Source organism: Cherax quadricarinatus, chromosome 62 (assembly GCF_038502225.1).
Source record: "Cherax quadricarinatus isolate ZL_2023a chromosome 62, ASM3850222v1, whole genome shotgun sequence".
NCBI lineage: Eukaryota > Metazoa > Arthropoda > Malacostraca > Decapoda > Parastacidae > Cherax > Cherax quadricarinatus.
Window position 1 is genome coordinate 21,162,179 of NC_091353.1, and position 21,700 is coordinate 21,183,878.

Below are 21,700 nucleotides of genomic sequence, written 5' to 3' on the forward strand. Positions count from 1 at the left end.
CAACATATTGTAACACTATCACACACTCAGGTGGTTGATAGTGTCTCAACACAACATATTGTAACACTATCACACACTCTAGTGGTTGATAGTGTCTCAACACAACATACTGTAACACTATCACACACTCTAGTGGTTGATAGTGTCTCAACACAACATATTGTAGCACTATCACACACTCTAGTGGTTGATAGTGTCTCAACACAACATATTGTAACACTATCACACACTCTAGTGGTTGATAGTGTCTCAACACAACATATTGTAGCACTATCACACACTCAGGTGGTTGATAGTGTCTCAACACAACATATTGTAACACTATCACACACTCAGGTGGTTGATAGTGTCTCAACACAACATATTGTAACACTATCACACACTCTAGTGGTTGATAGTGTCTCAACACAACATATTGTAACACTATCACACACTCAGGTGGTTGATAGTGTCTCAACACAACATAAGAACATAAGAAAGAAGCAACACTGCAACAGGCCTACTGACCCAGTCGAAGCAGGTCCATGTCCCCCCACCAGTCCGATTAGCCCAATTACCCACCTAGTCAGGTCACTTTCATTTAAGGAAGGAGCAAGGCATCAGACCTAATAGCATAAGCTAGTGAGGTCCAAATCACACCCACCCACTCCCACTCATATATTTATCTAACCTATTTTTAAAACTACACAACGTTTTAGCCCCTATAACTGTACTCGGGAGTTTCTTCAACTCATCCACAATTCTATTACCAAACCAGTGCTTTCCTATATCTTTCCTGAATCTGTTTTTTTCCATCTTAAAACCATTGCTGCGAGTCCTGTCTTGGCTGAAAATTTTCAGCACGCTATTTACACCTTCTTTATTTATTCCTGTTTTCCATTTATACACCTTGATCATATACCCCCTATTCTACGCCTTTCGAGAGAGTGCAGGTTCATGGCCCTCAGTCTATCATCATAGGGAAGATTTCTGATACATGGGATCAACTTTGTCATCCTCCTCTGTACGTTTTCCAGAACATTTATATCCATTCTGTAATACGGTGACCAAAACTGTGCAGCATAATCTAAATGAGGCCTAACCAAGGGTATATAAAGTTGAACAAACTAAGGACTCGTCTTATTTATACTTCTAGATATGAAACCAAGGATTCTGTTAGCTTTATTGCGAACACTAATACACTGTTGTCTTGGTTTTAGATTACTGCTAACCAGAACTCCTAAATCCTTTTCGCAATCAGAAGTATTAAGATCTACATTATTTAGTTTATATGTGGCATGGTTATTTTCCTGTCCAACATTTAGAACTTTGCATTTGTCTATGTTAAACTGCATCTGCCACTTCTCCGACCATTGCATCAGTCTGTTCAAATCATCCTGGAGTGCTCTAGTGTCCTCATTAGAATGAACTGGACGGCCTATTTTGGTGTCATCAACAAATTTGCTTATGTCACTATTTATTCCCTCATCTATGTCGTTTATGTAAATTGTGAACAACAACGGGCCCAACACTCACCCCTGAGGAACACCGCTTGTGACGTGCCCCCATTCTGATTTTTCCCCATTTATGCAAACTCTCTGCTGCCTATTTGTCAACCATGCCTCTACCCAGGAAAAAATTTCTCCTATTCCGTGTGCCTTAGGTTTCCTCAATAGCCTCTAATGTGGAACTCTATCGAAAGCCTTAATGAAGTCCATATACACAATATCATATTCATTACCATGATCTACCTCCTCAAATACCTTAGTGAAGAAAGTTAGTAAATTCGTAAGACAGGAACGACCCTTTGTAAACTGTGTTGAGAATCATTAATCAATCTGTGCCTATCAAGATGGCTACGAATTACTTCGGCAATTATTGATTCCATAAATTTTCCCGCTATGGAGGTAAGGCTTATTGGTCTATAGTTCGAAGCCAAGGACCTGTCACCTGCCTTGTAAATAGGTATTACATTTGTCATTTTCCACTTACCAGGCACTATGCTAGTTTGTAGTGATATGTTGAAAAGATTAGCCAAAGGTATGCTAAGTTCCTCTTTACATTCCTTTAACACCCTTGCAAACAGTTCATCAGGACCTGGGGATTTGTTAGGTTTAAATTTCTCTATTTGTCTGAGGATCATGTCACTAGGTACCGCGATTGTGCATAGTTTATTATCTTCCTGTTCAACATAATCTATTGTTTCAGGAATTTAGCTAGTATTTTCCCGGGTAAAAACTGAGAGGCAGTAAATATTGAAAATTTCACATATCCTTTTCACTGTCAGTGATCTGACCAGAGTTACTCTTTAGTGGGCCTATCTTGTCCCTAATCTTACTTCTGTATACCTGAAAGAACCTTTTTGGGTTAGTCTTTGAATCCCTTGCGACCTTAGCCTCATAATCCCTTTTTGCTTTTCTTATTCCTTTTTTTATTTCTCTCTTTAACTGAACATACTGATTTCTTAACTGCCCATCCCCTCTTTCGATACGCCTATATATGCCTCTCTTTTGACCAATGAGATTTTTTAAATTATTGTTCATCAATTTGGGATCATTTTTGTTAGATCTAATTTCCCTACTCGGAACAAAAGTTGTCTGGGCAGCTAGAACTATGCTCTGAAAAACGTCATATTGGCAACCAAGATCACCTACCTGACCCATAGTCAGGATATCCCAATTTAGCCCACACAGGTAATTTTTCAGTCCCATGAAGTCGGCCAAGCGAAAATCAGGAACAAAGATTTGATTGCAGTTATCTGGGTAATTCCATGATATATTGAAACTAAGTGATTTGTGATCACTTTCTCCAAGCTCATCATTAACCTCAAGATTATTAATTAGTGAATCTTTGTTGGCAAGAACCAAGTCAAGCAGATTGTTTCCTCTAGTTGGTTCTGTCACAACCTGTTCTAAAAAGCAATCCAGAACCATGTCAAGAAAGTCACTACTCATGATTTCCTGTCGTATTGTTCCAATCAATTTGTCTTAAGTTAAAATCTCCCGTTAACACATTTTCATATCTAGATGCCTTATGAATTTCGTCCCATAACAGCTTACTGCACTCCCTATCAAGGTTTGAGGGTCTATAAATCACACCCAAAATTAATTTGTCATGACCCTCGAGAAACTGTAGCCAGATTCTGTGTTCGATGTTTCTAATCTTATATCATATCTAAGACAACAATTTAAATTATCTTTGACTTAGATTGCCACTCCACCACCATTCCTGTTGACCCTGTCAGTGTGGAATAGTTTATAACCCTGTATGTTGCATTCAGAAGGCATTTCTCTATCTTTCAGGTTGAACCAGGTCTCTGTTATACCAATAATATCTATATTACGTGCACTTGCAAGTAATCTTAGCTCATCTATCTTATATCTTAGACTCCTACTATTTGTATAGTAAAGCTTAAGGGAGCTAGTCACTCGTTGCCCTCTACTATCTCTCTTTGTTTGTTGATCAATTGATTTGCCATTACTAGCAACTTTATTTTGAATATTATCTTTTAAACATATCCCTGAGGTATCCCGGTAATATCTGCTGTTTTCAACCCTAATACTGCAGCTTGATTGTTTCCCACAAACACCCATACCCCTATAATCTATCAGTTTAAAGTCCTAGACAAGTCATCAATTACCCCCTCAATCGAATTGGTTAATGCAACCACTCCAGCCCCAGAGAGATGAACCCCATCCCTTGCATACATATCACGTTTGCCATAGAAGCTGTCCCAGTTATCAATGAACGGGATTGCAAGTTCCTTGCAGTACCTGTCCAGTCAGCAATTTATACCAATTACCCTAGACATCCATTCATTGCCCACTCCCTTTCTAGGCACGATGCTACATATGACTGGGATCCCTCCCTTAGACCTGACTACTTCTATGGCTGACCTGTACTTATCCAGCTATCACATTATAACACAGAATAAAACACAAGACAGCGAACACATCTAGTAACACTATAACAAACTTTGATGAATTAGACACATGTACAATATCTGGATATCTTCATTCTATAGACGTTTTGACATCTAGTGACATTCTTCTTCTTGATTCGCCGGTACTCTCCCAGTCCGGGTCCTTTCCAGATGGTGACCTGGTCTTGGCTCCCTGTCTTGGGAGTGTCTCAGACCTATGTCTGCCATGGGAAGAGGTACAAGTACCTCCTCATCTTCCATCCAGCGACATGATCAGTACCATATTGAAGAATGAAAAGATAGAATAAGGGACCCCAATGGAAATATGTCACTTTGTCTGACTTTATTTTGGGTTATCCCAGGTTCTCTGCACATATGCTGCTATGTATGATCTATGTAACTGTATTTGGGTATACCTGAATAAACTTACTTAGAAGATGCAGTAATCATTTGTATATACCTAATTCATTATCTTGTCAGCTACATCATACACTATGATACCAATAAAAGACAGGAAAGAATGAAATACTTACTTAACTCCTTAAGGAGAGGTAGTGAGGAGGGTTCAGCAGTTATAGCATCGTGTAGCTGTGTCAGGAGGTGGCAAGCATGATCGTCATTCACTACAGCTAGGTAGAGTCTTCTCACACTGGCAGGCAGAAATTTAACCCCATCGCCACTCAGACAACCCACGAACTCCTCCATGATACTCCTGCAACTGAAAAATACTTATAACCACCAGTGCAGCCCATCACCACTTACGTATTCTGCAAGCACTTCAGGTCACACCAGTGCAACCCATTACCACTGTCGTATTCTACAAGCACTTCAGGTCACACCAGTGCAGCCTATCACCACTGTCGTATTCTGCAAGCACTTCAGGTCACACCAGTGCAGCCTATCACCACTGTCGTATTCTACAAGCACTTCAGGTCACACCAGTGCAGCCTATCACCACTGTCGTATTCTGCAAGCACTTCAGGTCACACCAGTGCAGCCTATCACCACTGTCGTATTCTACAAGCACTTCAGGTCACACCAGTGACCCAGACCTAGCTCCCGTTCTGCGAGCTGTTAGTGTCAGTGTTGCAGAACCTCTTGAAGTTGCCAAGGAATCGGGAAATATCTTGTCCATGTCTCCCAAGGGCTTCACCTTTGTCCCTCATTTTTTGCTTCTAAGTCTGCCATGGAGCAATCGCCCTTGGATTTCTCTTCTAATGGGTTGGAGCCTTATAACATACCTTTTGCTCTCTTAGAGCTAGAGTCCACGCTTTCCGCATGCTGGTCATCGGCATCTTGCCCCACTGATATTCATATCCGAATGCTACAGTATCTGCATTCAAAAGCCCTTACAGTCCTTTTGCGTTTTTTAATCTTGTTTGGACTTGAGGGGTTCTCTCTCAATGGAAATCATTGTACTACCATTTCGCAAACGAGGCATTTTGGGGCTTGATACCTCTCACTATCATCCCATTGCTCTCAACAGTACAATCTGCAAGGTGATGGAACGATTGGTGAATAGACGTCTGATATGGTATTTGGAGACTCAAGATAGTCTTACTCCTCGCCAATATGGCTTTCGCATAGGCCGCTCTACTCTGGACCCCTTGCTCCACTTAGAGACATATGTGTGAAATGTCTTTGCTAATAACCACTCCATTATGGCAGTCTTTTTTGATCTCGAGAAAGCATATGACACCACTTGGAGGTATATTATCTTAGCCGAGGCTCTCTCCTTAGGCCACCGTGGTAATCTACCGACCTTCCTTGCTGCTTTCTTATCTGAAAGACATTTTCGTGTTTGTCTTCACGCCTCATTTTCCTCAGACTTTGTTCAGGCCGAGGGAGTCCCACTACCCTTTTTTTTCTTGGCTATAAATGATCTACCGTACATTATGCCATCGAATATTTGGTCGTCACTTTATGTGGATGACTTTGCTATAACTCACGATATAGTAATAACACGATTGCAAACAACCCATACCATGGGTGGATTTTTTGAGACTCTGATTGTGGGTTCTAACCCCACCCGTGGTATGGTTTGACTTCGCTATAGCTTACGCAGGAGCTGACTGTCGCCTGGTAACGGCCTTCCTTCAGGATGCGACTGACAGTGTTTCCCATTGAGTCACTTCTCATGGATTTAAATTGTCTGGTGCAAAAACCCATTTCATTACTTTCACTAGACGTCCTCTTGTCCCAGATATTCCATTGTACCTGCATGGCTTACGTATCCTGTAATGTGATACGGTCAGGTTTCTTGGCCTTTTGTTCGATCGCCGGTTGACCTGGAGACCTCACATTTCCTCTATGAAAGCAGCTTTCCACGGTCGGCAGAGCCTCCTTAAAATTCTTGCACATCGTTCATAGGGGACAGATCGCAGGACTCTCCTTCATTTGCATTCTGCCGTAGTCTTGTCGAAGCTGGATTATGGCGACCAATCTATTCTTTTGGTTCTTCTGCAACTCTCTCTAATCTAGATCCCCTTCATCATCAAGGTTTACGTTTATGCCTTGGTGCCTTTTGTTCATCCCCTGTTGAGAGCTGAGACGAATGTTCCTTCCTTAGCCGACCATTGTGATGCTCATTGCCCATTGTCCACTCTCATAACCTTCATGTTTCTTCTACATACAGTTTGGTCTCTGACATTAGTAGAGGTCCGTTTTTTGATCCACACCCCTGCTTACTCCGTCCATTTTTTTTTTAATTTTCACTCACTCCAGTCTCCTCTCCAGTTACCTCCCTTGTATGTTCATGTAGCATCTGCCTTTTCTCTTCCCCCTTTGGAGGTTCCGACAGTTCGTGTCCGTTCTCCCCTACTACCGTGCGTTCAGCTCTCCTACCTACGGCTGCTTCTCGCTCTCTTTTTCTTGATCACTTCTGGTCTCATACTCGTGCCCTCACTGTTTATACAGATGGTTCTGAATCTTCTGACGGTGTTGGGGTCGCGGTGGTGTTCCCTGACGATGTTGTCCGAGGTCATTTCTTAGACTCAGCGAGCATTTTTACCGCCGAGTTGTATGCCATCGTCACAGTGCTTCTCCGTACTACATGTCTCCTTCAGCATTTATGATCATTTTGAATTTCCTCGGCACTTTACAGGTCATTAAACAATTTGATTCTTCTCATCCGTTGGTCCTTCATATTGAACTTTGGTTGCGTCTTGTAGCTAACAAAGAGATAAGATAAAAGATAAGATTTTCTTCGGATTTTTAACCCCGGAGGGTTAGCCACTCAGGATAACCCAAGACAGTCAGTACGTCATCAAGGACTGTTTGTCTTATTTCCATTGTGGTCCTCAATCTTGTCCCCCAGGATGCGACCCACACCAGTCGACCAACACCCAGGTACCTATTTGCTGCTAGGTGAACATGACAACAGGTGTAAGGAAACACGTCGAAATGTTTCCACCCCGCCGGGAATCGAACCCGGGTTCTCCTTGTGTGAAGCCGTCATTTTCTGTTGGCTCTCTGGACACGTTGACGTGTGGTGCAGTGAACAGGCTGATGCTACTGTGCAGTCAGTGGTATGTGATCTTCCGGTTTCTTATAAAGGGAGTATCTTGCAGTCATCTCTGCCCGTCTTCGCAACCGTTGGCAGCAACAACAAATTACATTCTATTAAACCATGTTTGGGTTTGTGGCCATCTTACCACAGTTGCTGTACTTAGGAGACTGTGTTTTCCTGTCTCCGCATCGACCATACTCGCCTTACCAATGGGTATATCATGGAGCGACACTGTTCCTCTCTGTGAGGCTTGTCAGGTCCCAGTTATCGTTTCGTCACTTTCCTGTGGCAAGCGGAATTCACTTCCAGCGTCGCCGCTGCTCTGCCTCTCCTTGTTGACGGTCATGTCTTAGACTTACTCTCACCATTTACTACACGTACCTCGACATATAACCTTCAACGTTCCTTCCAGATCTTTTCTTTCCTCACTTCTGATCCTCTTTCCAACTAGTTGTTTATATCCCCGGCAATATTGTCTGTCCAGCAGCGCTGTGTGACTCTTGGCGGTTTAGCGCATTATTTAATTATAATAATAATAATTTTTAATTCTAGTTTCCAGTAACGTCCCGACATTATTATTAATATTATAATCATGGGGAGCGCTAAACCCGTAGGATTATACAGCGTAAGTGGTGGAGATGGAATGTATTCAGGCTTAATTCAGGGAACTTGAGCACATATCCAATTCCCTAAATCAAGAGCCCCTCACCAGCATCAAGGAACCTTCCCTGAGGGGTAATGTACCCACAAGTGATATCACTTTATATCACAATAATTAAGGGCACATATCTCCACTCAGTAAATTTTGGATTAACATTATTAATCTTCCAGTTGTTTAGCGGCGGTGATTGTACACATGGAACCTGAACTACGATTCAGAGTGTGTACTTTAAGATTTGTCCATAGTGTTGTATTGATTCCCTAAGTCATAAATAAGTGAACTAGAAAGAGGACCAAAAAACATTTCCCAAGGGGTCTCCAGGGAGCCCCGCCCCCTCCCCTCCCCGCATCCCTGAAAGTCATATGCTCCCCTTATCATACATATCTTATCGCCAGATAAAAGCATGAATGATTCATCATTTCATATATCTTAAGACACAAAGAATCAATTTTCACCAACATTTATACAGTGAATGTTTCCCAGGAACATAACATTTATTTTGACTAAAATTTTTTGGAAGTATTATATAGTTTCGTTTAACTTGGTTTGTTTAAATTAAATTTATTTAGGTTTGGTTTGAGTTGGTAAAGATTCTCACTTATATCTTGTAAATCCAAATTTTACATCAAATATACAGCCGCCTGCGTCTCAGTAATATTGTTCCACTATAACTATTATGAGGCCTGGCCACAGACCGGGCCACGGGGGCGCTGACCCCTCAAACCCTCTTTAGGTATACTCCAGGTAACTTCAAGTTCTTAATGTGGTTCTTTGTGTCTTTAACAGGTTCTACCGTAATGGATTCGTTTCAATGTCTGATGAGTCAGGGATCATCTGCTGGTGCCTCACGTCTCACTAGATGTCTGCTGTTTCAGGGATCATCTGCTGGTGCCTCACGTCTCGCTAGATATCTATTGTGTCAGGGATCATCTGCTGGTGCCTCAGGTCTCACTAGATGTCTGCTGTGTCAGGGATCATCTGCTGGTGCCTCAGATCTCACTAGATGTCTGCTGTGTCAGGGATCATCTGCTGGTGCCTCATGTCTCGCTAGATATCTATTGTGTCAGGGATCATCTGCTGGTGCCTCACGTCTCACTAGATGTCTGCTGTGTCAGGGATCATCTGCTGGTGCCTCAGGTCTCACTAGATGTCTGCTGTGTCAGGGATCATCTGCTGGTGCCTCAGGTCTCACTAGATGTCTGCTGTGTCAGGGATCATCTGCTGGTGCCTCAGGTCTCACTAGATGTCTGATGTGTCAGGGATCATCTGTTGGTGCCTCAGGTCTCACTAGATGTCTGCTGTGTCAGGGATCATCTGCTGATGCCTCAGGTCTCACTAGATGTCTGATGTGTCAGGGATCATCTGCTGGTGCCTCAGGTCTCACTAGATGTCTGATGTGTCAGGGATCATCTGCTGGTGCCTCAGGTCTCACTAGATGTCTGCTGTGTCAGGGATCATCTGCTGGTGACTCAGGTCTCACTAATTGTCTGCTGTGTCAGGGATCATCTGCTGGTGCCTCAGGTCTCACTAGATGTCTGCTGTGTCAGGGATCATCTGCTGGTGCCTCAGGTCTCACTAGATGTCTGCTGTGTCAGGGATCATCTGCTGGACCCCCCGGGGCTCACTAGATGTCTGATATTTCTGGGATCATCTGTTGGTGCCTCTGGTCTCACTAGATGTCTGCTGTGTCAGGGATCATCTGCTGGTGACTCAGGTCTCACTAGATGTCTGCTGTGTCAGGGATCATCTGCTGGTGCCTCAGGTCTCACTAGATGTCTGATGTTTCAGGGATCATCTGCTGGTGCCTCAGGTCTCACTAGATGTCTGCTGTGTCAGGGATCATCTGCTGATGCCTCAGGTCTCACTAGATGTCTGCTGTGTCAGGGATCATCTGCTGGTGCCTTAGGTCTCACTAGATGTCTGCTGTGTCAGGGATCATCTGCTGGTACCTCAGGTCTCACTAGATGTCTGCTGTGTCAGGGATCATCTGCTGGTGCCTCAGGTTTCACTAGATGTCTGCTGTGTCAGGGATCATCTGCTGGTGCCTCAGGTCTCACTAGATGTCTGATGTTTCAGGGATCATCTGCTGGTGCCTCAGGTCACACTAGATGTCTGCTCTGTCAGGGATCATCTGCTGGTGACTCAGCTCTCAGTAGATGTCTGCTGTGTCAGGGATCATCTGCTGGTGCCTCAGGTCTCACTAGATGTCTGCTGTGTCAGGGATCATCTGCTGGTGCCTCAGGTCTCACTAGATGTCTGATGTTTCAGGGATCATCTGCTGGTGCCTCAGGTCTCACTAGATGTCTGCTGTGTCAGGGATCATCTGCTGGTGCCTCAGGTCTCACTAGATGTCTGCTGTGTCAGGGATCATCTGCTGGTGCCTCAGGTCTCACTAGATGTCTGCTGTGTCAGGGATCATCTGCTGGTGCCTCACGTCTCACTAGATGTCTGCTGAGTCAGGGATCATCTGCTGGTGCCTCAGGTCTCACTAGATGTCTGCTGTGTCAGGGATCATCTGCTGGTCGGGTCTCACTAGATGTATGATGTTTCAGGGATCAGCCTCATCTCACTAGATGTCTGATGTGTCAGGGATCATCTGCTGGTGCCTCAGGTCTCACTAGATGTCTGTTGTGTCAGGGATCATCGGCTGGTGCCTCAGATCTCACTAGATGTCTGCTGTGTCAGGGATCATCTGCTGGTGCCTCACGTCTCACTAGATGTCTGCTGTGTCAGGGATCATCTGCTGGTGCCTCAGGTCTCACTAGATGTCTGATGTGTCAGGGATCATCTGCTGGTGCCTCAGGTCTCACTAGATGTCTGCTGTGTCAGGGATCATCTGCTGGTGCCTCAGATCTCACTAGATGTCTGATGTGTCAGGGATCATCTGCTGGTGCCTCAGGTCTCACTAGATGTCTGCTGTGTCAGGGATCATCTGCTGGTGCCTCAGGTCTCACTAGATGTCTGATGTGTCAGGGATCATCTGCTGGTGCCTCAGGTCTCACTAGATGTCTGCTGTGTCAGGGATCATCTGCTGGTGCCTCAGATCTCACTAGATGTCTGCTGTGTCAGGGATCATCTGCTGGTGCCTCAGGTCTCACTAGATGTCTGCTGTGTCAGGGATCATCTGCTGGTGCCTCAGATCTCACTAGATGTCTGCTGTGTCAGGGATCATCTGCGGGTGCCTCAGGTCTCACTAGATGTCTGCTGTGTCAGGGATCATCTGCTGGTGCCTCAGGTCTCACTAGATGTCTGATGTTTCAGGGATCATCTGCTGGTGCCTCAGGTCTCACTAAATCTCTGCTCTGTCAGGGATCATCTGCTGGTGTCTCAGGTCTCACTAGATGTCTGCTGTGTCAGGGATCATCTGCTGGTGCCTTAGGTCTCACTAGATGTCTGCTGTGTCAGGGATCATCTGCTGGTACCTCAGGTCTCACTAGATGTCTGCTGTGTCAGGGATCATCTGCTGGTGCCTCAGATCTCACTAGATGTCTGATGTGTCAGGGATCATCTGCTGGTGCCTCAGGTCTCACTAGATGTCTGCTGTGTCAGGGATCATCTGCTGGTGCCTCAGGTCTCACTAGATGTCTGATGTGTCAGGGATCATCTGCTGGTGCCTCAGGTCTCACTAGATGTCTGCTGTGTCAGGGATCATCTGCTGGTGCCTCAGATCTCACTAGATGTCTGCTGTGTCAGGGATCATCTGCTGGTGCCTCAGGTCTCACTAGATGTCTGCTGTGTCAGGGATCATCTGCTGGTGCCTCAGATCTCACTAGATGTCTGCTGTGTCAGGGATCATCTGCTGGTGCCTCAGGTCTCACTAGATGTCTGCTGTGTCAGGGATCATCTGCTGGTGCCTCAGGTCTCACTAGATGTCTGATGTTTCAGGGATCATCTGCTGGTGCCTCAGGTCTCACTAAATCTCTGCTCTGTCAGGGATCATCTGCTGGTGTCTCAGGTCTCACTAGATGTCTGCTGTGTCAGGGATCATCTGCTGGTGCCTTAGGTCTCACTAGATGTCTGCTGTGTCAGGGATCATCTGCTGGTACCTCAGGTCTCACTAGATGTCTGCTGTGTCAGGGATCATCTGCTGGTGTCTCAGGTTTCACTAGATGTCTGCTGTGTCAGGGATCATCTGCTGGTGCCTCAGGTCTCACTAGATGTTTGATGTTTCAGGGATCATCTGCTGGTGCCTCAGGTCACACTAGATGTCTGCTCTGTCAGGGATCATCTGCTGGTGACTCAGTTCTCAGTAGATGTCTCCTGTGTCAGGGATCATCTGCTGGTGCCTCAGGTCTCACTAGATGTCTGCTGTGTCAGGGATCATCTGCTGGTGCCTCAAGTCTCGCTAGATATCTATTGTGTCAGGGATCATCTGCTGGTGCCTCAGGTCTCACTAGATGTCTGATGTGTCAGGGATCATCTGCTGGTGCCTCAGGTCTCACTAGATGTCTGCTGTGTCAGGGATCATCTGCTGGTTACTCAGGTCTCACTAATTGTCTGCTGTGTCAGGGATCATCTGCTGGTGCCTCAGGTCTCACTAGATGTCTGCTGTGTCAGGGATCATCTGCTGGTGCCTCAGGTCTCACTATATGTCTGCTGTGTCAGGGATCATCTGCTGGTGCCTCAGGTCTCACTAGATGTCTGATATTTCAGGGATCATCTGCTGGTGCCTCTGGTCTCACTAGATGTCTGCTGTGTCAGGGATCATCTGCTGGTGACTCAGGTCTCACTAGATGTCTGCTGTGTCAGGGATCATCTGCTGGTGCCTCAGGTCTCACTAGATGTCTACTGTGTCAGGGATCATCTACTGGTGCCTCACGTCTCACTAGATGTCTGCTGTGTCAGGGATCATCTGCTGGTGCCTCAGATCTCACTAGATGTCTGCTGTGTCAGGGATCATCTGCTGGTGCCTCAGGTCTCACTAGATGTCTGCTGTGTCAGGGATCATCTGCTTGTGCCTCAGGTCTCACTAGATGTCTGATGTTTCAGGGATCATCTGCTGGTGCCTCTGGTCTCACTAGATGTCTGCTGTGTCAGGGATCATCTGCTGGTGCCTCAGGTCTCACTAGATGTCTGCTGTGTCAGGGATCATCTGCTGGTGCCTTAGGTCTCACTAGATGTCTGCTGTGTCAGGGATCATCTGCTGGTACCTCAGGTCTCACTAGATGTCTGCTGTGTCAGGGATCATCTGCTGGTGCCTCAGGTTTCACTAGATGTCTGCTGTGTCAGGGATCATCTGCTGGTGCCTCAGGTCTCACTAGATGTCTGATGTTTCAGGGATCATCTGCTGATGCCTCAGGTCGCACTAGATGTCTGCTCTGTCAGGGATCATCTGCTGGTGCCTCAGTTCTCAGTAGATGTCTCCTGTGTCAGGGATCATCTGCTGGTGCCTCAGGTCTCACTAGATGTCTGCTGTGTCAGGAATCATCTGCTGGTGCCTCAAGTCTTGCTAGATATCCGTTGTGTCAGGGATCATCTGCTGGTGCCTCAGGTCTCACTAGATGCCTGATGTGTCAGGGATCATCTGCTTGTGCCTCAGGTCTCACTAGATGTCTGCTGTGTCAGGGATCATCTTCTGGTGACTCAGGTCTCACTAATTGTCTGCTGTGTCAGGGATCATCTGCTGGTGCCTCAGGCCTCACTTGATGTCTGCTGTGTCAGGAACCATCTACTGGTGCCTCACGTCTCACTAGATGTCTGCTGTGTCAGGGATCATCTGCTGGTGCCTCAGATCTCACTAGATGTCTGCTGTGTCAGGGATCATCTGCTGGTGCCTCAGGTCTCACTAGATGTCTGCTGTGTCAGGGATCATCTACTGGTGCCTCAGGTCTCACTAGATGTCTGCTGTGTCAGGGATCATCTGCTGGTGCCTCAGGTCTCATCTCACTAGATGTCTGCTGTGTCAAGGATCATCTGCTGGTGCCTCAGGTCTCGCATGTCTAGGGATCATGTCTGATATTTCAGGGATCATCTGCTGGTGCCTCAGATCTCACTAGATGTCTGCTGTGTCAGGGATCATCTGCTGGTGACTCAGGTCTCACTAGATGTCTGCTGTGTCAGGGATCATCTGCTGGTGCCTCAGGTCTCACTAGATGTCTACTGTGTCAGGGATCATCTACTGGTGCCTCACGTCTCACTAGATGTCTGCTGTGTCAGGGATCATCTGCTGGTGCCTCAGATCTCACTAGATGTCTGCTGTGTCAGGGATCATCTGCTGGTGCCTCAGGTCTCACTAGATGTCTGCTGTGTCAGGGATCATATGCTGGTGCCTCAGGTCTCACTAGATGTCTGATGTTTCAGGGATCATCTGCTGGTCTGCCTCATCTGCTGGTGGTCTCACTAGATGTCTGCTGTGTCAGGGATCATCTGCTGGTGCCTCAGGTCTCACTAGATGTCTGCTGTGTCAGGGATCATCTGCTGGTGCCTTAGGTCTCACTAGATGTCTGCTGTGTCAGGGATCATCTGCTGGTACCTCATGTCTCACTAGATGTTTGCTGTGTCAGGGATCATCTGCTGGTGCCTCAGGTTTCACTAGATGTCTGCTGTGTCAGGGATCATCTGCTGGTGCCTCAGGTCTCACTAGATGTCTGATGTTTCAGGGATCATCTGCTGGTGCCTCAGGTCACACTAGATGTCTGCTCTGTCAGGGATCATCTGCTGGTGCCTCAGTTCTCAGTAGATGTCTCCTGTGTCAGGGATCATCTGCTGGTGCCTCACGTCTCACTAGATGTCTGCTGTGTCAGGAATCATCTGCTGGTGCCTCAGGTCTCACTAGATGTCTGATGTGTCAGGGATCATCTGCTGGTGCCTCAGGTCTCACTAGATGTCTGCTGTGTCAGGGATCATCTGCTGGTGCCTCAGGTCTCACTAGATGTCTGCTGTGTCAGGGATCATCTGCTGGTGCCTCAGGTCTCACTAGATGTCTGCTGTGTCAGGGATCATCTGCTGGTGCCTCAGGTCTCACTAGATGTCTGCTGTGTCAGGGATCATCTACTGGTGCCTCAGGTCTCACTAGATGTCTGCTGTGTCAGGGATCATCTGCTGGTGCCTCAGGTCTCACTAGGTGTCTGCTGTGTCAGGGATCATCTGCTGGTGCCTCAGATCTCACTAGATGTCTGCTGTGTCAAGGATCATCTGCTGGTGCCTCATGTCTCGCTAGATGTCTGATGTGTCAGGGATCATCTGCTGGTGCCTCAGATCTCACTAGATGTCTGCTGTGTCAGGGATCATCTGCTGGTGCCTCAGGTCTCACTAGATGTCTGATGTTTCAGGGATCATCTGCTGGTGCCTCAGGTCTCACTAGATGTCTGCTGTGTCAGGGATCATCTGCTGGTGACTCAGGTCTCACTAATTGTCTGCTGTGTCAGGGATCATCTGCTGGTGCCTCAGGTCTCACTAGATGTCTGCTGTGTCAGGGATCATCTGCTGGTGCCTCAGGTCTCACTAGATGTCTGCTGTGTCAGGGATCATCTGCTGGTGCCTCAGGTCTCACTAGATGTCTGCTGTGTCAGGGATCATCTGCTGGTGCCTCAGGTCTCACTAGATGTCTGCTGTGTCAGGGATCATCTGCTGGTGCCTCAGGTCTCACTAGATGTCTGCTGTGTCAGGGATCATCTGCTGGTGCCTCAGATCTCACTAGATGTCTGCTGTGTCAGGGATCATCTGCTGGTGCCTCAGATCTCACTAGATGTCTGCTGTGTCAGGGATCATCTGCTGGTGCCTCAGGTCTCACTAGATGTCTGATGTTTCAGGGATCATCTGCTGGTGCCTCAGGTCTCACTAGATGTCTGCTGTGTCAGGGATCATCTGCTGGTGCCTCAGGTCTCACTAGATGTCTGCTGTGTCAGGGATCATCTGCTGGTGCCTCAGGTCTCACTAGATGTCTGCTGTGTCAGGGATCATCTGCTGGTGCCTCAGGTCTCACTAGATGTCTGCTGTGTCAGGGATCATCTGCTGGTGCCTCAGGTCTCACTAGATGTCTGCTGTGTCAGGGATCATCTGCTGGTGCCTCAGGTCTCACTAGATGTCTGCTGTGTCAGGGATCATCTGCTGGTGCCTCAGGTCTCACTAGATGTCTGCTGTGTCAGGGATCATCTGCTGGTGCCTCAGGTCTCACTAGATGTCTGCTGTGTCAGGGATCATCTGCTGGTGCCTCAGGTCTCACTAGATGTCTGATGTGTCAGGGATCATCTGCTGGTGCCTCAGGTCTCACTAGATGTCTGCTGTGTCAGGGATCATCTGCTGGTGCCTCAGGTCTCACTAGATGTCTGCTGTGTCAGGGATCATCTGCTGGTGCCTCAGGTCTCACTAGATGTCTGCTGTGTCAGGGATCATCTGCTGGTGCCTCAGGTCTCACTAGATGTCTGCTGTGTCAGGGATCATCTGCTGGTGCCTCAGGTCTCACTAGATGTCTGCTGTGTCAGGGATCATCTGCTGGTGCCTCAGGTCTCACTAGATGTCTGCTGTGTCAGGGATCATCTGCTGGTGCCTCAGGTCTCACTAGATGTCTGCTGTGTCAGGGATCATCTGCTGGTGCCTCAGGTCTCACTAGATGTCTGCTGTGTCAGGGATCATCTGCTGGTGCCTCAGGTCTCACTAGATGTCTGCTGTGTCAGGGATCATCTGCTGGTGCCTCAGGTCTCACTAGATGTCTGCTGTGTCAGGGATCATCTGCTGGTGCCTCAGGTCTCACTAGATGTCTGCTGTGTCAGGGATCATCTGCTGGTGCCTCAGGTCTCACTAGATGTCTGCTGTGTCAGGGATCATCTGCTGGTGCCTCAGGTCTCACTAGATGTCTGCTGTGTCAGGGATCATCTGCTGGTGCCTCAGGTCTCACTAGATGTCTGCTGTGTCAGGGATCATCTGCTGGTGCCTCAGGTCTCACTAGATGTCTGCTGTGTCAGGGATCATCTGCTGGTGCCTCAGGTCTCACTAGATGTCTGCTGTGTCAGGGATCATCTGCTGGTGCCTCAGGTCTCACTAGATGTCTGCTGTGTCAGGGATCATCTGCTGGTGCCTCAGGTCTCACTAGATGTCTGCTGTGTCAGGGATCATCTGCTGGTGCCTCAGGTCTCACTAGATGTCTGCTGTGTCAGGGATCATCTGCTGGTGCCTCAGGTCTCACTAGATGTCTGCTGTGTCAGGGATCATCTGCTGGTGCCTCAGGTCTCACTAGATGTCTGCTGTGTCAGGGATCATCTGCTGGTGCCTCAGGTCTCACTAGATGTCTGCTGTGTCAGGGATCATCTGCTGGTGCCTCAGGTGCTGTGTCAGGGATCAGTGTCTCACTAGATGTCTGCTGTGTCATGGATCATCTGCTGGTGCCTCAGGTCTCACTAGATGTCTTCTGTGTCAGGGATCATCTGCTGGTGCCTCAGGCCTCACTAGATGTCTGCTGTGTCAGGGATCATCTGCTGGTGCCTCAGGTCTCACTAGATGTCTGCTGTGTCAGGGATCATCTGCTGGTGCCTCAGGTCTCACTAGATGTCTGCTGTGTCAGGGATCATCTGCTGGTGCCAGGGATCATCTGCTGGTGCCTCTCACTAGATATCTATTGTGTCAGGGATCATCTGCTGGTGCCTGTCTCACTAGATGTCTGCTGTGGGATCATCTGCTGGTGCCTCAGGTCTCACTATATGTCTGCTGTGTCAGGGATCATCTGCTGATGCCTCAGGTCTCACTAGATGTCTGCTGTGTCAGGGATCATCTGCTGGTGCCTCAGGTCTCACTAGATGTCTGCTGTGTCAGGGATCATCTGCTGGTGCCTCAGGTCTCACTAGATGTCTGCTGTGTCAGGGATAATCTGCTGGTGCCTCAGGTCTCACTAGATGTCTGTGTCAGGGATCATCTACTGGTGCCTCAGGTCTCACTAGATGTCTGCTGTGTCAGGGATCATCTGCTGGTGCCTCAGGTCTCACTAGATGTCTGCTGTGTCAGGGATCATCTGCTGGTGCCTCAGGTCTCACTAGATGTCTGCTGTGTCAGGGATCATCTGCTGGTGCCTCAGGTCTCACTAGATGTCTGCTGTGTCAGGGATCATCTGCTGGTGCCTCAGGTCTCACTAGATGTCTGCTGTGTCAGGGATCATCTGCTGGTGCCTCAGGTCTCACTAGATGTCTGCTGTGTCAGGGATCATCTGCTGGTGCCTCAGGTCTCACTAGATGTCTGCTGTGTCAGGGATCATCTGCTGGTGCCTCAGGTCTCACTAGATGTCTGCTGTGTCAGGGATCATCTGCTGGTGCCTCAGGTTTCACTAGATATTTACTGTGTCAGGGATCATCTGCTGGTGCCTCAGGCCTCACTAGATGTCTGCTGTGTCAGGGATCATCTGCTGGTGCCTCAGGCCTCACTAGATGTCTGCTGTGTCAGGGATCATCTGCTGGTGCCTCAGGTCTCACTAGATGTCTGATGTGTCAGGGATCATCTGCTGGTGCCTCAGGTCTCACTAGATATCTGATGTGTCAGGGAACATCTACTGGTGCCTCAGGTCTCACTGGATGTCTGATGTGTCAGGGATCATCTGCTGGTGCCTCATATCTCACTAGATGTCTGCTGTGTCAGGGATCATATGCTGGTGCCTCAGGTCTCACTAGATGTCTGCTGTGTCAGGGATCATCTGCTGGTGCCTCAGGTCTCACTAGATGTCTGCTGTGTCAGGGATCATCTGCTGGTGCCTCAGGTCTCACTAGATGTCTGCTGTGTCAGGGATCATCTGCTGGTGCCTCAGGTCTCACTAGATGTCTGCTGTGTCAGGGATCATCTGCTGGTGCCTCAGGTCTCACTAGATGTCTGCTGTGTCAGGGATCATCTGCTGGTGACTCAGCTCTCAGTAGATGTCTCCTGTGTCAGGGATCATCAGCTGGTTTCCCAGCTCACAGTAGATGTCTTCTGTGTCAGGGATCATCTGCTGGTGACTAGGCTCTCAGTAGATGTCTTCTGTGTCAGGGATCATCTGCTGGTGACTCAGCACTCAGTAGATGTGTGCTGTGTCAGGGATCATGTGCGAGTGACTTAGCTCTCAGTAGGTGTCTGCTGTGTCATGGATCATCTGCTGGTGACTCAGCTCTCAGTAGATGTCTGCTGTGTCAGGGATCATCTGCTGGTGACTCAGCTCTCAGTAGATGTCTGCTGTGTCAGGGATCATCTGCGTGTGACTCAGCTCTCAGTAGATGTCTGCTGTGTCAGGGAATATCTGCTTGTAACCCAGCTCTCAGTAGATGTCAGCTGTGTCAGGGATCATCTGTTGGTGACTCAGCTCTCAGTAGATGTCTGCTGTGTCAGGGATCATCTGCTGGTGACTCAGCTCTCAGTAGATGTCTGCTGTGTCAGGGATCATCTGCGGGTGACTCAGCTCTCAGTAGATGTCTGCTGTGTCAGGGAATATCTGCTTGTAACCCAGCTCTCAGTAGATGTCAGCTGTGTCAGGGATCATCTGCGGGTGACTCAGCTCTCAGTAGATGTCTGCTGTGTCAGGGACCATGTGCTTGTGACCCACCTCTCAGTGAATGTCTGCTGTGTCAGGGATCATCTGCTGATAACGCCGCTGTCAGTAAAATTTCATAAGAACATCAAAACTTATGAAAGTTTTCTGGGTGACTTACAGTCTTGCCGATGTTCTGGAAGAGTTGTTGTAGAAAGGCTGGCATCTGATTTACGCTCAGGAGCTACAGTCTGAAGTTATGTTTGTTATGCAAGAAAGAGATCACCTGGAATCAACTCCTCTATTAATTCCAGATCAATCTTGCTGTGGGATAAGCAGAAAGCATTGACACTGAATGAATGTTATGTTCTCCATAATCTTGCAATTTGTGATGCTGTGGTTAACAAGTGTAAAGACAACACCGGCGCCGATACTATGCTATGGTGAAGGAAAATAAAATAATGCAAGACTGCCCAACACCGTGCTTCTTCAGAAGTATTGGTAATGATTGATGAAGACGCTTCATCTGGAAAGCCCACATCTTTAGTCATTGCTAAAGCTGGAGTGGCAACTACAGGAACTGCTGATGCCATCCTAAAAGCAAGACATGTAACCAAATCAATGTACTCTCATCAGAAAACATGTTGCTTTGACAAGGCATATGACGTATATAAACCAAAAGTTGCTTTTGGAAGAATGGGCGACTTTCAGCGATTTCCATAGACCAGAGCCATGAGGAACTAAAAATATTTAAAAATTCTAGAGGAGTTACTGGACTACCACAAGGTCCAGCATCTCTCGTTAAATAATCCCTTTGAGGACCCATAGCAAAGCATTTGCTCCAGGACTTAGGGAGAGTCCAAACCAAAAGTCAGATTTTTTTTTCATCATGATGAAGGTATAAAAGCGATAAACTAACTACATTTTTATGTTCAAAACCTTGTTTACGTCATTCGAAGACTGGAGAAATAAATCCTTTTCAAGAAAATTGAAATCTAATGAATTTTGAGAGCCGACAGTTTTGTGTAAAATGTCATCACTAAGAGGAGGAAGGAATAAACTGAAAAAGCAATACAAAGCATTAATTTATCTTTCTTAAATAAAGACACAACAGTAAAACATAAGAGAAGATTCAATTCTTCAAGGGTTCCAACTCAGACTTTCCCAAAATATACATGAAAACCAATACACGTGAAGTTGATCTTAACTGATTCTTCTCCTCTGAAGTTCAAGCTTTTCATCCATCCATGGCAGAAAGTGAAAAAGTGATTCATCATTCAAAGAAATCGGATATCATCGAATGTCTTAAGAAAAATGTTAGTAATTCCTTGGATTATGACTCACGAAATCGTAATGACATGATTGCAAACAAACCATACCCCGGCCGGGATTGAACCCGCGGTCAGAGAGTCTCAAAACTCCAGACCGTCGCGTTAGCCACTAGACCAGCTAGCCACAATAAGATTCGTCCAACTAGGTATATTTCTACACCATAGGAAGGTTAGCACAGGCACCACTGTTGGACGAATCTTATTGTGGCTAGCTGGTCTAGTGGCAACCGCGACGGTCTGGAGTTTTGAGACTCTCTGACCGCGGGTTCAATCCCGGCCGGGGTATGGTTTGGTCTTCTTGGATTATCTCTTCAATGAGTCAGTCCCTGCCTTGTTGTGGATAGTTTAGCACTTATCCACACGCTAGTTCCCCTGAGCTGGAGTTTCATGTTTCAACGGCTACAGAGATACGTATTTCAAGTTCATTCAAAAGAATGTTTCTCTATATTCTTTGAGAAACCTAGAGAAAAGAATCCATCAAAGATGACACCAGATCATTAAGAAGAATGGTAATGCGTTGAAATGTTGGCCGATGGTGAAAACACCTTGAAAAATCGTCTGAGTTTCTCAAAAAATAACTTAAATCAAGTAAGACTCTCGATTTAATCTGTCTTTAGTGCTGATAGGAGGACAGTCAAGCACTGGGGACCAGGCCATGACATGGATGGAGGGAACAGAGTCAAGCACTGGGGACCAGGCCATGACATGGATAGTGGGAAGACAGTCAAGTACTGGGAACCACGCCATGACATGGATGGAGGGAAGACAGTGAAGCACTGGGAACCAGGCCATGACATGGATGGGAGGAAGACAGTCAAGCACTGGGAACAAGGCCACGACATGGATGGTGGGAAGACAGTCAAGCACTGGGGACCAGGCC

General features: G+C 47.1%; 1 protein-coding gene across 4 annotated transcripts in view; it reads right to left on the reverse strand.

Moving 5' to 3' along the window:
- LOC128686094 (uncharacterized) overlaps positions 1 to 21,700 on the reverse strand; it is a 233,378-nt gene that overhangs the window by 172,212 nt on the left and 39,466 nt on the right. For 3 of the 4 annotated variants that reach the window (XM_070098492.1, XM_070098495.1, XM_070098494.1), the window contains exon 3: positions 4,435 to 4,619. In XM_070098492.1, the coding sequence (XP_069954593.1) occupies positions 4,435 to 4,619 (185 nt within the window). The remainder of the gene's footprint in view (positions 1 to 4,434; positions 4,620 to 21,700) is intronic. The other variant, XM_070098496.1, reaches the window with a different exon arrangement.